Source organism: Pelmatolapia mariae, linkage group LG8, assembly GCF_036321145.2.
Source record: "Pelmatolapia mariae isolate MD_Pm_ZW linkage group LG8, Pm_UMD_F_2, whole genome shotgun sequence".
In the NCBI taxonomy this organism is placed as follows: Eukaryota; Metazoa; Chordata; class Actinopteri; order Cichliformes; family Cichlidae; genus Pelmatolapia; species Pelmatolapia mariae.
In genome coordinates this window covers 4,529,401-4,544,558 of record NC_086234.1, presented here as the reverse complement: position 1 = coordinate 4,544,558, position 15,158 = coordinate 4,529,401, and the positions used below count along the sequence as shown (strand labels likewise).

Below are 15,158 nucleotides of genomic sequence, written 5' to 3'. Positions count from 1 at the left end.
TTACAGCCTTGGGCTAATTTCCATCTGCAGACCCTCTGGCAGGTTGGTGTTAAACACAAGTTAGTAAAAGCATACAGAGACACTATTTACAGGTCATGTGACAAGGACAAAAACAGTGATCACATTATACTAGAACAAACAATGACAAGAAGAGTGAACACAGGGGACAATATAGATAACAATAACAGAAACACTTCAATTATGTTGCACAAACCCCAGTATTGCACATGCCCTGACTGTCCTGATATTGCACTGAACCATTACACTAATAGTTGTTTCCCTTTTTGTAACACACTAACTCTTTTTCACGTCCAATATAAAGAATGATTTATTAAACATGATCACATGTTTGTGTGTCCCTCAGCCGCCCTTTTAAGTGACTCTTAAAGATGGGTAGACTTTCCTTCACTGACAGTGGAAGACTATTCCAGAAGCTCACTCCCTGATATGACAGAGCATTCTGTGAAAAGGTGGTCTGTCTGAATGTCAATTCACAATCACCTCTAACAGTGGCTCGAGTCAGTCGAGACCCGGCAACACTGCTAAACTTTTGTTTAATAAAATCACTCATTGGTGGAGGCACCAGACCATGTATAACTTTGTATATTACACAGGCAGATTTAAATAATTTGAAATTAGTAAAATTTATTAACTTGTGTTTATCTAAAATTTGACAATAGTGATATGAAAAAGGTTTACTTTACTCGCTACTTGAAAAAAGTAATCGGATTACGCCCATCTCTGAGAGTAAGTGAGTGCAACTGGTTGCAGATCTAGTTCCCAGTAATGAAGCAACCATTATTACTCATGTATGATTCATGCAGGTTTTTCAACCATGGTCAAGCTGAGTATTTTTGGTGCACCCTTTTGAAATTTGTATTTTATGGAGTTTTGAAGCAGTTGATGTTGTGAATAGAAATGGGAGTGGTAAAGGAGGCGTGGGAGGTGGACAGAGGAGACAGAAGACAAAAGGCCAAAGAGATGAACTTGCTTTCTCAGCAGAGGAGAGGACACGGAGTTACCAGAGTGCAGCAGTGTTTATCTTAAGGATGTACTGCTAGACTGCTATCCACACACACACAGGCAGTGCTGGGCTGTGGAGAAAAACCTGTTTATCAACTCTGAACCTTTTAAAACATCTCTATCGATGTGCTGTCATCATTTAAAGGTAATACGCAACAACAAAGCTCATAGAATCAATGTAATCTGCTTTTATTGGCTAAGCAAACAGACACTGCAGGTTTGCTTTTTTAGCAGCAGCTGCTGATTTCTACAGCTACACAATTACATAATGTGTTACAGCTGCATCATTGTCCTGCAAATCCCCTGTGTTTGAATTCAAATCCACCGTGGGAAATGTCAACCTCTGCCTCGACAGATAAAACTACAATTCTGTAAGTTGACGGTGTCTGAGTGTAAACACATTACATGGCTACTGCTGGGAAAAAATACCCTAAGAAGGTGCACAAATTTCAGTTTAATTTAGCAAAAATCTTACAGATCCTCACATTTTCTGCCACTTATCAGGCTCTTACATAATTTAATGTCATCATCATCATTAGGAAATATTGACATAAACTGCTGGGAAGCTCTAAAACATATATTAAAAAAATCTAAAGCTATATTGTCTCAGAGGGGTTCCCACTGTACTTCCACTTTAAAATGTATGACTTTGAATCAAGCATTAAATAGCCTTAGTGTGGGATTAAAAGTGTCTTAAAAAGGCCAAGTTATATTAATAAATATTTATTAGATATAATTGATTATCTTTCCCAAGCTGCTTGCTTTAAATGCCAGAGGAGCTGATGCAAGAGAAATTTCTCCAAAGGGTTAAAGACTTCATATTATATGCATGAAAGTGTCGGACTTCTAAAACTGACTTGACAAAGTCATTTCTAGGGAGAAAAAAAAGCAAAGGAGATTATGAGTAAGAGTAGATGCTTGTTTACTTGTTCAGGACGACACTGGTAAAATTTCCTTCTTAGCCAACATAAACATGAAGCAGGACTGGTCTTTGTGTGAATGACTTTTATTTTTAGTAGTTTTATGAGAGATAAAAATGATGTGCAGGTGAATCCATTTTAGCGCTTCTGTTGTGTTTTCACTGTATTCACTTCCAAACTTTACCTCTTCAAATGTCCACCTTTGAAATTAAATAATAACACTAAAAAACAGAGTCTCATCAACCCAGCAACCCACTGCACTCATTGTGTCACACTGTCTCTAATATTATAGGAAAGTAAATAAACCACAATGTGAGCAACTGATCTGTACAAATAGTAGAACTAACCATGGCAGGACATGGATACCACATGACCTTTAGCCCAGAAAAAAATGTGTAGTGTGAACGCAAAACCTCACACTTGCCTGTAGTGGCAGGCAGGAAACTTTTGGGTCATGCTGTAGTCCAGTGTTTCCCAACCTATTCGAGCCACAGCACCATTTCACATTAGAAAAATCACACGGCACACCACCGAACAAAAATGTGGCAAAAAGCATATTGATCATTTTTCCCCATGCACCAGGTGTAGCAGAATTGGCTCGGTTTGTCCCCAGTATACCGTTTTTGGCCACTACTCTTGCTAGGGCCTTCATCTGGGTAGGAATTTCCTCCAAGATCCAGGTCAGATTGACTACTTTTTCTTTTCAAATGTTTGTCTTGCTATTATGCACTGCCTTGTTTCACTCCCAGCATGCAATTTCATCTTCGTCTTCTTCTGTTTTACTGGCGGTTGGCAACCCATTTAATTGGAGCAAGCGGTTGTACTGCCCTCTAGTGGAAGAGAATGTAATTGTTCTGCCCGTTACTCACGCCGGTCGCTTAGAGTACTAATCAGGTGAAATCAGATAATCTTCCACGGCACACCTATGTGCTGCGGCACATTGGTTGGGAAACACTGCTATTGTCAGCAACTGCAGACTAAAGCACTGCAAACGCTGGTTTGTATTTATTTAACATTGCATGGTTTATCCACCAGAGGGCACTCTGCAGATTGCCTATGGCAATACATACATTCGGAAAATCACACACAAAACAACCAGCTGACCCACGCATAGTTGAGCAGAGCATAAACTAGTACGCAAATAACTGCACACAACAAATATTAAGGAAATACATTTGTGCATTATGTAAATATTTGTCAGAAACTGTTCAGCTACTTTCTTCACCTCACCTATTCACATGGGGAAACTAGGAAAATATTTAGAAAACTGATGTTAGTTCGCTAGAAATCCAGGTGCTAGCTGGGGTAGCAGCTCAGCTTATGGCAGATCAGCTGATACTGTTCTTCACGTCCTGCTCGCAAATCTCACGTAAATTATGCTATTTAATCTGCTTTAGGCTCCAAGCCACTTTACAACCCACCTCCACAGTAGTCACTTCTTTTTCATGAAATTTCTGCTCCCTATTCTGTCAGTTGATTTCCATTCTGTGGCGTTGCTGCTGTTCTCCTCACCTCTCTACCCTGCCACATGTGCAGCTGGGAGGGTAGGGATGTGTTAGGGATGAATATTTAAAGTAAAAATACTGCTTGATATTCCCTCCCAAGATTGCTCATCCCACTCCTCTCTCAAATGACTGTGTATAATTTTGTTTGACATGCTAGCTTCACCTGGCATTCTGCACTGACATCATTTTAAAAAAAAAATTGAACAGCATATTTCTTCTGTTTTTGTGTTGAATCTTACCTGAAAGTTACAATGTGAATATTTTATTTATTCTCAGAAAACATAGAAAAAGTGACTAGAAATGTAAAACTATTGCTCACAGTGATTTTCAACATCAGCTAGAAGTTAAAGTTACTGTGGTACAAATGATAAAGCTGTAATAAAAAGCCAGTTGACAGTATAGGCTATATCAGATCTGAAACTATCAGCCGATTAATCAGAAGACCTACATGTAGCTATGCTAGTAAATGGAAAGATTTACTATAAAGGCAGGTTATCAACGAGATCACTGCACTCACTGTCCACTTGTGGTATATTTTGCAATATCATCCTGATGCAAAGCCAGTCACGTGAGCTGATCCCTTTTTCTAGACATACAAGCAACAATTTCTTGTGTTTTGGCGTTTTCTCCATATTCAACCTTCAGTCTCGCCTCTCTTATCTTCTCTATCCATGCTCATCACAGAATCAGTCAAAGCTGATGTTGCCTGAGGCTTTACAGAGCAGTCCTGTTCAGGGTTAGGTGTCCTTCAGGTCTGTTTAGTCTGAAAACTGACAAAGGGTTTTGCAGCTCAGCTGTATGAAGCTGGACTCAGTGGTAGTGTGGTTGTAATATGGGTGGCTGTAATAGTAGGAGACATTTTAACTGCTATTTTGAGACATGGCCTAACTTTTTTTTTTTTAGTAAATAAATTATAAAACACTCTGAGGAGTGAACTGGAAGCTGAACTCAAGGTCAGAGAAAGTGCCAGGGACTGGTAGATCTTGAAATTGTTAACTCAGGGTCCCTTGCTGCATGGTACATGCTCTGCTCTGCCACAGTAGGAGTACTACTGCTTTTCCTGATAATAATTGCTGTAATTGCACATCTGAGAATAGTAACACTGTTAAATGTAGGCGGACATCTTACCTAAAGGGACGGCACAGGCTGTTCTTGATACGGGTGATTCTAAGGTTAGACGTATGAGGCAATCACCTCGTCTTTTTAAGCTCCACGCAGCCACATGCTGCTTCCCTGTGATCCTGAATGCAGCACCTCGCTGCTGGCAACAGTTTGGAGAAATTTTGTATTCAGCGAAGGCAGAGCTTGTTCCATTTATAGCCCGCTTGGAGTTTGCGTTCTGATCTTGTTTGGGTTTTATTTTAATTTTCGAGTGCCCCGGAGAACTGGATATTATAATTTGTGGATGAAGGAGCACCGTTTCGTTCTTTTTTTCTTCCTCCTCGCACTCATTCCTGCCACAGTGCCTTCCTCTGTAATTAATGGTCTCTGATGAGTAGTGAATTTATGATGGGGAAGTAGAGAAAAAGACAGAGTGAACTCGGTTCCAGCCAGTGGCATCCTTCCAATAGCTCATACTTGGAGTCTGATTGAGATTATGTAAAAATGATGAATGAATAAATGAGTGAGTCACTGGGAGGAGGGCAGAGAAATGAGGGAGAATTGATTAAAGTGGGAGAGAACGAAGGAAGTCTTAATAAACCGTTATTCACTGTTCATGATGGAAATATTTAAGTGATATTAAAAAGCAAACCGAGTACTGAATATTTCAGTGGGGGGTCATGTTTGGCCTGACATGCTGTAATGTGGTTTAGAGATTATTTCGTTTTGGAGCGTTAAAATGGGAAAAAAGAAAGTTCCCGACCTATACTGTGGTTTTGGGGTAAATTCTTCTATGCTAATTTAATAAAGTACTCCTCTGTTACAAGTGGCAAACCTACATTGCTGCAGGTGACTCTTAACATTCTCTGACTCTAAAAATAAGTACCTTATATACCAATAAAAGGAGAAGTTGTATTTGTCAGGCGAACACCTGGCTGCTTATCCTCTTCATTTAGCTGAAAGTCAGTGGTGGTGATAAGCTGCTACACCTCTGCACTGAAATGTGGAGGTTAAATTACTTTGGGCATCTTGCTAGGATGCCTCTTAGGTAATGTTCGGGCATGTCGAGCTGAGAGGAGACCCTGGAGACGTGCTGGAGGGATGATGCCTCTGGCATGGTTATGCCTCAGTGCCCCACCAAGAGGTTCCAGAGGAGAGAGAGATCTGGGCATCTCTGCTTAGACTACTTTCTCCACAATAGCTGCAGAGATGGATGGATGGATGCATGGATGCATGGATGGATACATGGATGGATGCATGGAAGGATGCATGGTTGGATACATGGATGGATACATGGATGCATGGTTGGATACATGGATGGATGGGTGGATGGATCTATAGATTGATAGATGGATGCATGGTTGGATACATGGATGCATGGTTGGATACATGGTTGGATACATGGATGGATGGGTGGATGGATCTATAGATTGATACATGGATGCATGGTTGGATACATGGATGCATGGTTGGATACATGGTTGGATACATGGATGGATGGGTGGATGGATCTATGGATGGATGGATGGATGCATGGTTGGATACATGGATGCATGGTTGGATACATGGTTGGATGGATGCATGGTTGGATACATGGATGCATGGTTGGATACATGGTTGGTTACATGGATGGATGGGTGGATGGATCTATGGATGGATGGATGGATGCATGGTTGGATACATGGATGCATGGTTGGATACATGGTTGGATACATGGATGGATGGGTGGATGGATCTATAGATTGATAGATGGATGCATGGTTGGAGGTGAATTTTTCTTTGCAGTCTTGCAGCAGATTCACCGTATACTGTGCTGTTAGACTACAACTGCTGATTCATCGTTAATGCGAGGGCTGTTACACACAGCCGTGTCATCACCCTGTACTGCTGTAACAAACTCCGGCTTCTAAATCCAACATTCAGGGAGTAAAAATAATCTGAAGTAAATCTGAGTGAAGCACAGACGAGTATGAATGATTAGACCTCCACCCAATGAAACCATAAAACTAACAAATGGCCTCTGTCAGACTCTTTGGCCAGCAGTGGCCAAGGCTGTGCTGCTGACACACACTTTTACACACTTAGAGGCTAGTAATGAGAAATGTTTGGACGCAGCCTTGAGCAGGTTTTGGAATGTGTTCCCGACAGCTGAAATATGGCATCAGTGGCCCAATCACAATCATTCTCTGGCTTTTTAGTCTCCCCTCAACTCTAATGAACACAGAAGAATGAATCATTCAGAGGTCAGCATGGCAACTTTGTATAAGCATGTGTGGGAGGAACAAACATCTTATTCTGTGAGTTTGCATTATTACCATCCAGTAGAAAATGAAACAGACAATTTAATGGTTTAAGGGGACAGAGGGATTTATGATCTTGATATGGAAGGCCAGAATAGTCGAGTCCAAGTTTAGGCTTGGTTGTGATAAATGGAGGTAATTCCTTGGAATTATCCTCAGTGGGCTTGTACACGGGTTTGCATCCATGCAAGCAAAGCAGAAATATGATAGTGGCATCAGTGTCAACTTTAAAGATTCAACAATGTGAGTAAATGAAACAATTCAAGGGCAATTCATCAGATGGACTGGTAGCACCAATAGCAGCTGAAGAGCCATAATAACAGAGGTGGTGCCAGTAGCAAGCTGGGAGGAGGTGGCAGCCCATTAACCATCACCGGGAGCAATAATAGCATGGTGGAGTTAAGGAGAAAAAACACCATGCAGGGCTGTAGCTGCTTTACACACTGATGAGTAATGCCATGATTTAAGTAACACGAGCTGCTCTGTGTTTTATGCGAACATTTGCCTACTTGAATTTACTAAACAAATGAGATACTAGAGGGAGGACTGGAATAAATTCACCTGAAATCAGTATGCAGTAAAACTGAGGCTCAAACGGAAAATGTCAGCATGTTCAGAGATGCTTTTTTAAAAGGAGATCTGATGAGCGAAGGTCAGCCATTAAAATCTGTCATCGGTAGGAGGTGGCAAAGTTTTGCCAGGGCTTCAAAACCAGTCGAAGGAGCCCAGAGGGGCCGTCAGTTCATTCAGTTATGTAAGAATTATGTAATCCAGCACTCATTACAGATAAAACAAGACACGGTGCTCAATTAGTACATCACCGGTGAATAAATTCAGTTAATATATGCAGGTGCATGTCCAAAGAGGGCCTCCCTTTCAATGTCAGGTTTATCCTCTGTTTTATTTATTTCTGATCAAATTATCTGATTTCCTGTGGGATCCCCTGACTCAGTCCCCACCATATCACCCAAATGGAAACCCTGGAAATGCCTCTGAAATATAGATTCACCCAACACTTTTTAGGTACATCTTGAGACCCCCTGGTGTCTCTGGAGCTGCCTTTGTTCTCTGTGGCACAGATTCAACAAGGTGCTGGAAAAATTCCATGTTCACATGAAAACATTGCACAGTTGTTGCAGATTAATCAGCTGCACACCTGTGATGTGAAACTCTCATTCCTCTGCATGCCAACGGTGCTCTGTTGGATTGAGGTCTGGGGACTGTGGAGGCCATTTCAATAAAATGCATCAAATTTCTGCCATGTGATTGGCTCATGACATACTTGCATTAGCGAGCAGTTGAACAGGTGTACCTAATGAAATGGCTCATTCATGTATGTAGATGATAGCATTAAAACCATTGCATTTTCTTCAGGGAAACACAAAAGGAAACATTTTCCACAACTGGCTGTGAATTTGGAGAATGGCTCCTTGACCTGTTCTGGAGGTGCTCCTGAGCACTTCCTGCCATCAGGGAGGGCTGTTACCATGGGGTGATGTTTGGCAGCTGCAATGTTCAGGTGTGTGGTAGTAACATTCAGATAACCATGTTTTCCCAGCAGGACCTTACACTGGAATGAGTAGAGGTGTGGGAATATCAGGTTTCTGCAACTGTCTTCCACCCAACATCTTTGCATCTCCTGCCAAAGACAGAGAGAGGAGGGGGAGAAGCCATCTGTTGAGGGCTAGTTGAAGGTGGTGTCCCAACATCTGATAAGTACTGCATCAGTTAACCAAATCATTTCTCTCTCACATCCCTAATCTGAGATAATTTAGCACTAACCAGAGTGCAGAAACTGCATTTATGAGATGTGGGATGTCCAGTGATTTTGCCGTTCAGAGTTCTTAATTCCAGTTAATAGAGTTTAATATTTTCCTCAGTCTTTCCCGCTGTTTTCTTTTTGTGTCTTTTCCCTGTATCAAGTTTGATTTTGCGTCTGAGTTTCCCAAGTTACTGTTACCTTCTTCCTGTTTTACTTTGATAGTTGCTGTCTGTGTCTTGTATTGTGTTTTACTTCCTCCCCTGTGGTTTTATTGATTGTGCACCTGTGTCTCATTTCCTCCCAGCTGTGTCTAATTCTGTTGATTAGCCCTCAGTGTGGGAGTATGAATGGTGTTGTCTTCCCTTTGTCTTTTGTTACAGCATCTGTTTGCGTTCTTTCTCTGTTTCCTTGTGTCACTTCTGTTGGATTTCTTTGGCTTTATAGACTTACTCTTGGACTTGGACACACATATCTGCTTACCAGTGCTGAGTAATGAATTAATAAACACGAGTCAAGAGGTGCAGTTCAGTGACTCAGAGTAGTGGATGAGGCCTAGCAGACAGCGATGGGTTATAACTACCTGCATGTGGACACCTGCTAAAAGGGCCAGATCTCTAAATACAGTTTGGATAATGTACTTTGGGGTCTGTATCATTTTCATAAAGGAATGAACCTTCCACAGAGGTGAAATGTGTATCTTGCAGCAGGCTCTAAACACGTTTGTTCTGCTGTAAATTTGGACACGTTAGCATGAGACTCACTTTTGGAGCCTCCAATGGCCGTTGGAGGAACTGCACTTTTTGGCAGCACTAGCTTCACTTTCAGCCCTGGAGGTTGCTGCTTGGTCTGAACTAATTTTAGCTGTTAAGCTGTACTGTTGTACTCTGAGCACCGACTACCAAGTGTGTCTACATTTTGTGGATTGAGTCACTGCGCTTTTGTTCTCCGATTAAAAAATAAATCTGATATTATAGCAGGCCTGATCTGTAAAGACTGAAGTTTGGAGGAATTAAAAAAATAATTAAAGCTTAGTTTGGAGTTGATTGCTTCTGTAACACAATTGTCATCAAACTGAAACTCTTTCCAGAGGAACAAATCTAATCTCAACAATCACACAATCAGACCATTTCACATCATTTTTCTTCATTTAGGAAACAAATCAAATTTTATAAGTAAAGACAACTGAACAAAACTGGGACAAAAGAGAATCTTATGACTGGAAAAAGGGTCGGCTGTTATTGCCCACTGCCCTCAGCTGAACACTGGTTTTACTGGGCAGCTCCCAGTTGTGATTGTGTGTATTTGTTTGCATGTCGAGTTCACGTTTTCACCAAACGGCTGGACTGAATAAGTCACGCTGAAATGTGGGACAGATGTTGTTGCACCATCACTGTAACACAGTTACTGTACAGTAAATCCCAGCAGGTATTGCAGCAGATGACCAGCAGTGCTCAGCCTGGTAAGATACAGCGTCTCTTTGCCCCACATACAAACTTCCACCACCTCCCCCTTTACTGCATATTGTGTTTGCAGAAGGCTTCACATAATTTAAAGTGACAAGCCCCTGTCTCGACATTCCCTCTGTCTCTCCTGATCCCCCCACCCCCACTGCCTCTGTTTTATAACCTTCTTTTCTTTCCTGCCATGGATACACACCGGTATGTTGCTGAAGAATTACATCTGTGACCACCTCGGACGCTTTTCTTTCAGACTGTACAGCTACAAATATTTCTGTTGCCAGGCTGAATCCACAGACTGGCAACATTTCGTGTTCACAGGCGCGAATGCAGACGAGTCATGGTGATGCACACCCCGACCCCGACCATTTCCAGAACCGTGGAACTTTGAACACCTTGGGAACTTTCTGAGTGGTGTTTACTCAGCATGGCACTATCATTATGCAGCTTTAGATGGATTTCTAATAAAATAAGCATAAATTATACATGCAAGGGCATCTGTAGCTTCAAGCTGTATGACAGTTTCTTAACTTTGAGTTTATAAAGTCAAAAGTCTTGCTTTAATGCATCAGGCAGGTCAATAAGAGGACCCGACGGGACAGATCAATAATGCACAGAGGCTCCGGCCGTCGAACGCTACACTACAGGGCCTGTAATTTACAGTTTGTTTGTAGTCCACCGCCGGTACATTATGTGCCTGTGTGTCTCGATGCATCACTCCCACTCCCATTAGCTGCAGAATAAAGTCAGGGGATGTGGCTGAAAACTCAACAGATAACCTCTGATCGGATTGAAACTCTGTATTTGATTCAAATACCACGGGGTCAGCGTCCTTGCTGTGTTTTATCAGATCCTCCTGCAGTGCTGCTGCTGTTTACTTTCTTCCTCTCTCTCTCTCTCTTTAGAGGGTTTAAACACTTTAGACTTTCATCATGCACAGCACAGAGCTGCTATCCCTTAAAAGTGGATACAAGCACCAAAATCTGAGAGTTTACCCTGATGCCATTCATTAGAAAAATCCCATCAGCAGCTTGAATTTTCTTGAATTGTCAAAATAACCATCGAGCAGCTATTTTACTGCAGAATTTTGACATTTCTGAAGTTTCACTGATGATCTCTCTATTTCTGACCATGACCAAGTCAAATTTATTCCCCAGAGCTTCCTTTACTTATTTCTTTTAATGTAAATCATCACAAAACTGCAATGGGTCCATCCTGGGGATGAACCTCCCACCTCAATCCTTCACCATCAGCTGCTCTTTGTTATGCAGTATGGCCCTCGAAGAACAGCAGCTATCTAAGTGAAGCCTCGACTGTTTTGTTCTGAAGTTATGCTCTTTAAATATTTTGCAAAGACTTTCAGTTGAAGAATTTTGCCAACAAGTGGATTCTTTTATTGATTAACTTCACTTTTATAACTTAAACCTGATTGTCAGTGCTGTGCTCTCTGTTAAGGTGGCAGAGCAGATATTCCCTCCATCCTCTTTCATGTGATTGATGATTTTCTTTGGCACAAAAAAAGGCCAAGACCTCAAAGCCAAAAGCTAAAAATGAAATACTCTGACAGGGTTCGCAGTGAAGATTGAAATTAGAAGCAATTTCCACAAATGAACCTTTTTATTTATATACTGTGCAGGAGAGTGAAATATTTCTGCTTCATCCTCTTACCAAACATTTCAAAACATGTGGTTCGGGTCATAATCTCAATGAGCACATTAGTAAGCCAGGTGTATCCTGTTCCTTATCCTCTCCCTACACATTATTTTCCTTTCTGTGTCTCCTTATAACTTGTGCATAAATAATGAAACTAAGCCTGTTCACTCATGCAAACAGCGCGCCGACTCTAACGGATCACCTCCACGAGGCCAGCTGTGCTTTATGCGTCAGTGGTCACAAGAGGGCACTAAACTGTTCCCCATGCACGGAGACTTCATTCCCATTCATGTCACTGTTTCCTTGACAGACTTTGACACGTGTGTGAGGCAGCGCTGCTGTCATGTGATAGCGAGAGATTTTGCTGTTCGACAGTTTTTTCTTTCGCCTCTGGGTTCCTGGGACAGTTGCAGTTGTTGGAATAGACAGATGTTCCCACTGTTTTCACACGGGGTATTTTGCCTGAGGTGTGTTTGTGTAACAGAACGACAGCAGTGTGTGTGTGTGTATGTGTGTGTGTGTGCGTGCGTATAGGGGGAGAGAACAGAGTGTTTTGTTGTGTACTGTGCAGGTTGCTGAAGGACAAAGTGAGTTTTTATGGCTGTTACTGCAGTATCATCGTTGGCCCTCACATTAACACTCACTGCTGACAAGCCTCAAGGTCCAAACTATTAACTACAGCATGTTTACACAGTTGAATCAGTAATATCAGAGCTAACCACCTCATTCACTCACAGCCCAATGAGCAGATTAAAGCACATCTGCCTGTCCATTCTTTTACCAGCTGACTATAAACAACATGTACAGTACATGCTACTGGAGTCTTATAATGCTCATGGAATGAAAGCTCGAATGGTGGAATAACAAATTACATTTATTACATTTAATTTTTATTACATTAAAATTAAAAATCTCTTTCATAAGAGTGTGCTTGCCAAGAAAGACAGCAGTGTAATCATGAGCAATAACAATAAAACACAGAAATGGCCTTAAATTTGTGGAGTTCTTACTGATCTGCTGTTTGGGACAGATGGAAAGAATCTTAAGACCTAAAACAATAACTTCCCACACTTGTTTGATGAATGCAATTCAGTAAGTGAGACAAGAATAACCTTATGAATGATAACATACAGGTGGTTGAGTGCAACACATGACACAGCGGACATAATGCATATTGACTGCTATTTTGTTGCTAAATCTTTTGCATTGTTTTTTAAGCAGCTATTAACCTGAGAGTTCAAATATCTGTTCAGGTGTAAAGGGATGAATCCGTGCCAGTTCATCCGATGGCTCCCACCTGACCATCACAGACTTGGCTGGGAAAGATGGCCTTCTCAACCGGGATAAAACAAAGATTCAGGCTCCTGTTGTCATTCCCCCCAAAATGTTAAAATCCCATTAGCTTTAATTATCATTAAGAACTAATGATTTTTTTAGGTAAATCTGTGATGGTCAGGTGGGAATTTTTTTTAAAATTTTGATGAACTGAGATGGAATGACTCCAAAGTCAAGTGAGTTTCTCTCTCGTGCAGCTGCTTTTCCTGTGGTATCGTGTGTACTGGTGCACATGAGCCTGAAAATCATGCCACTGTTTTCAGATTTCATCGTAAGACATGATCTTGTTACCAAAGACATTTTTCACTGTCTCACCATTCACTCTTTAAATTCCCCTCCCTTCCATCTTCTGGCTGCAGGTCGAGAGAAGAGAAAGGGTCCCATGATCTCTGCCGGCGATGCCGAGTTCCCCCGGGATTACCACACCCTGGCTGCCACTGGTGGCCGTGGGGCCCGACGGTTCCCCGACAACAGCAACGGGGGCTTCACGTCGTCCTCGCTGGACCGCCGGCACAACTCTGTGGCCGCCAAGAGCCTGGAGGCCCTGAACAGCATCCACAAGGCCGACATAGAGCGTCAGCGAGACGCCATCATGGACCTCCAGAAAAACAAGTACTCCAACAGCCCCAGCAGCATGTCACAGGGCTCCCCCGCTGCGGGCCGACAGGTACTTTCACACTTTCTTCTCTGATGTGAACAAACCAAAAAGAAACAATGAGCGGACGAATACTTCCCTTTGTGACATGAGTAATTATAACCGCAGCAGTGGTGGTCTTGGCACTTTAATCCTTGTTAATTCTACTTATAATGAGCTAAATATCTCACATTCGCTCCGAATTTCCATAAAAATAGAAGGTGGGATTATTTTCCTGTTTCCATCAATCCTCCTGAGGACGATTGGTGCAGGATACTCCGCCTTCATCGTGACTCATACTGTTTATCTTAGCAGGCGGAAAGAAGTTGTTTCTAATCAGTCGGCTGCAGTTTATGTGGTTTCTTTTATAGTTTGTCAGGAAATCGAGCGAACAGTCCTGCGAGAATACCTACAGAAGGCAGCATGCATACGCAAAATGATGAAGGGAACTCAAATGGCAGGTTTTTTAAGTCACAGTAGACACTTTGCTTTCACTTTGAGCTTCTGTCTTGTCACTAATGACAACAGCTGAGGTTATTGGAGTTAACTAAAATGAAAATAAACCAGGCGTGGAAAAAACACATTATAAGAATAAAAACTAGAATTCTGAAATAAACAAAAACCACCTGAAACCAGATTTTACTGCCCTGTCACTTTAATAAAAGCCCTTTATCAATCCAGCTGATCAACAAGTTAAACATGACTCGATTTTTTTTAACTCCCACCATCCAATCTACCAATCGTTTTACTCAGAGATCATGTGTTTAAATTCAGAAGACAGAAATTAGATATTTATTTTTACCTTCTCCCGTATAAAACTATACAAAGGGTCAGTAAAGGTTTGCTCTGCTGCCTTGGTGGGGGACAAATTAAATCGACACCGTATACTTCACCTAGTATGCTCAAACCCACCTCTACCTTTCGATGAGGAGGTGTAGCAGCTCTACTCTGAGCCTCTCCTGAAAGAGCTGCTCACCCTGTCTCTAAGGGAGAGCACAGACAGCCTTTGGAGGAAGCTCATTTCTGCCACGATCCTACTCTTTTGGCACGCACAGCTTGTGGCCATAGATGAGGGCAGGAACATAGCTGTTTGTGTTTCACAACTTCCTCTCATTACCACAGCAGACTGATACAGCATCCACACCACTGCAGAAGCTGTGCAAATACATCTGTCAGTGTCCCGCTCCACTCACTTCTCACTTGTAAACCAGCGATACTCCAGGCAGGAGAGGGCAATCCAGCCCTTTCCAGTGGAGAATCACGGCTCAGACTCAGAGGGGCTAATTCTCTTTCCATGTGCTTCACACTTGGCTGCTCCAAATCGCCCCAGCGCAAGCTAGAGGTCACGTTTGATGAAGTCAGGAGGCCAGGATCGTCTGCAAAAAGATTAGAGGATGATATCCTCTGCCTCTGCTCCCAGCAAATGTGTATCGCTGATAGGGCAGCATATGTCACAATTCAAATCATA

The 15,158-nt window shown here is 42.0% G+C and overlaps 1 protein-coding gene across 6 annotated transcripts in view; it reads left to right on the top strand.

Annotated features, from left to right (window-relative positions):
• LOC134633624 (SRC kinase signaling inhibitor 1-like) overlaps positions 1–15,158 on the top strand; it is a 147,065-nt gene that overhangs the window by 47,945 nt on the left and 83,962 nt on the right. For all 6 annotated transcript variants that reach the window (XR_010573771.1, XM_065471571.1, XM_063482507.1 and 3 more), the window contains exon 2: positions 13,416–13,723. Coding sequence is in view for 5 of the 6 variants with exons in the window: in XM_065471571.1 (XP_065327643.1) it covers positions 13,416–13,723 (308 nt within the window). In the remaining variant the exon portion in view is untranslated. The remainder of the gene's footprint in view (positions 1–13,415; positions 13,724–15,158) is intronic.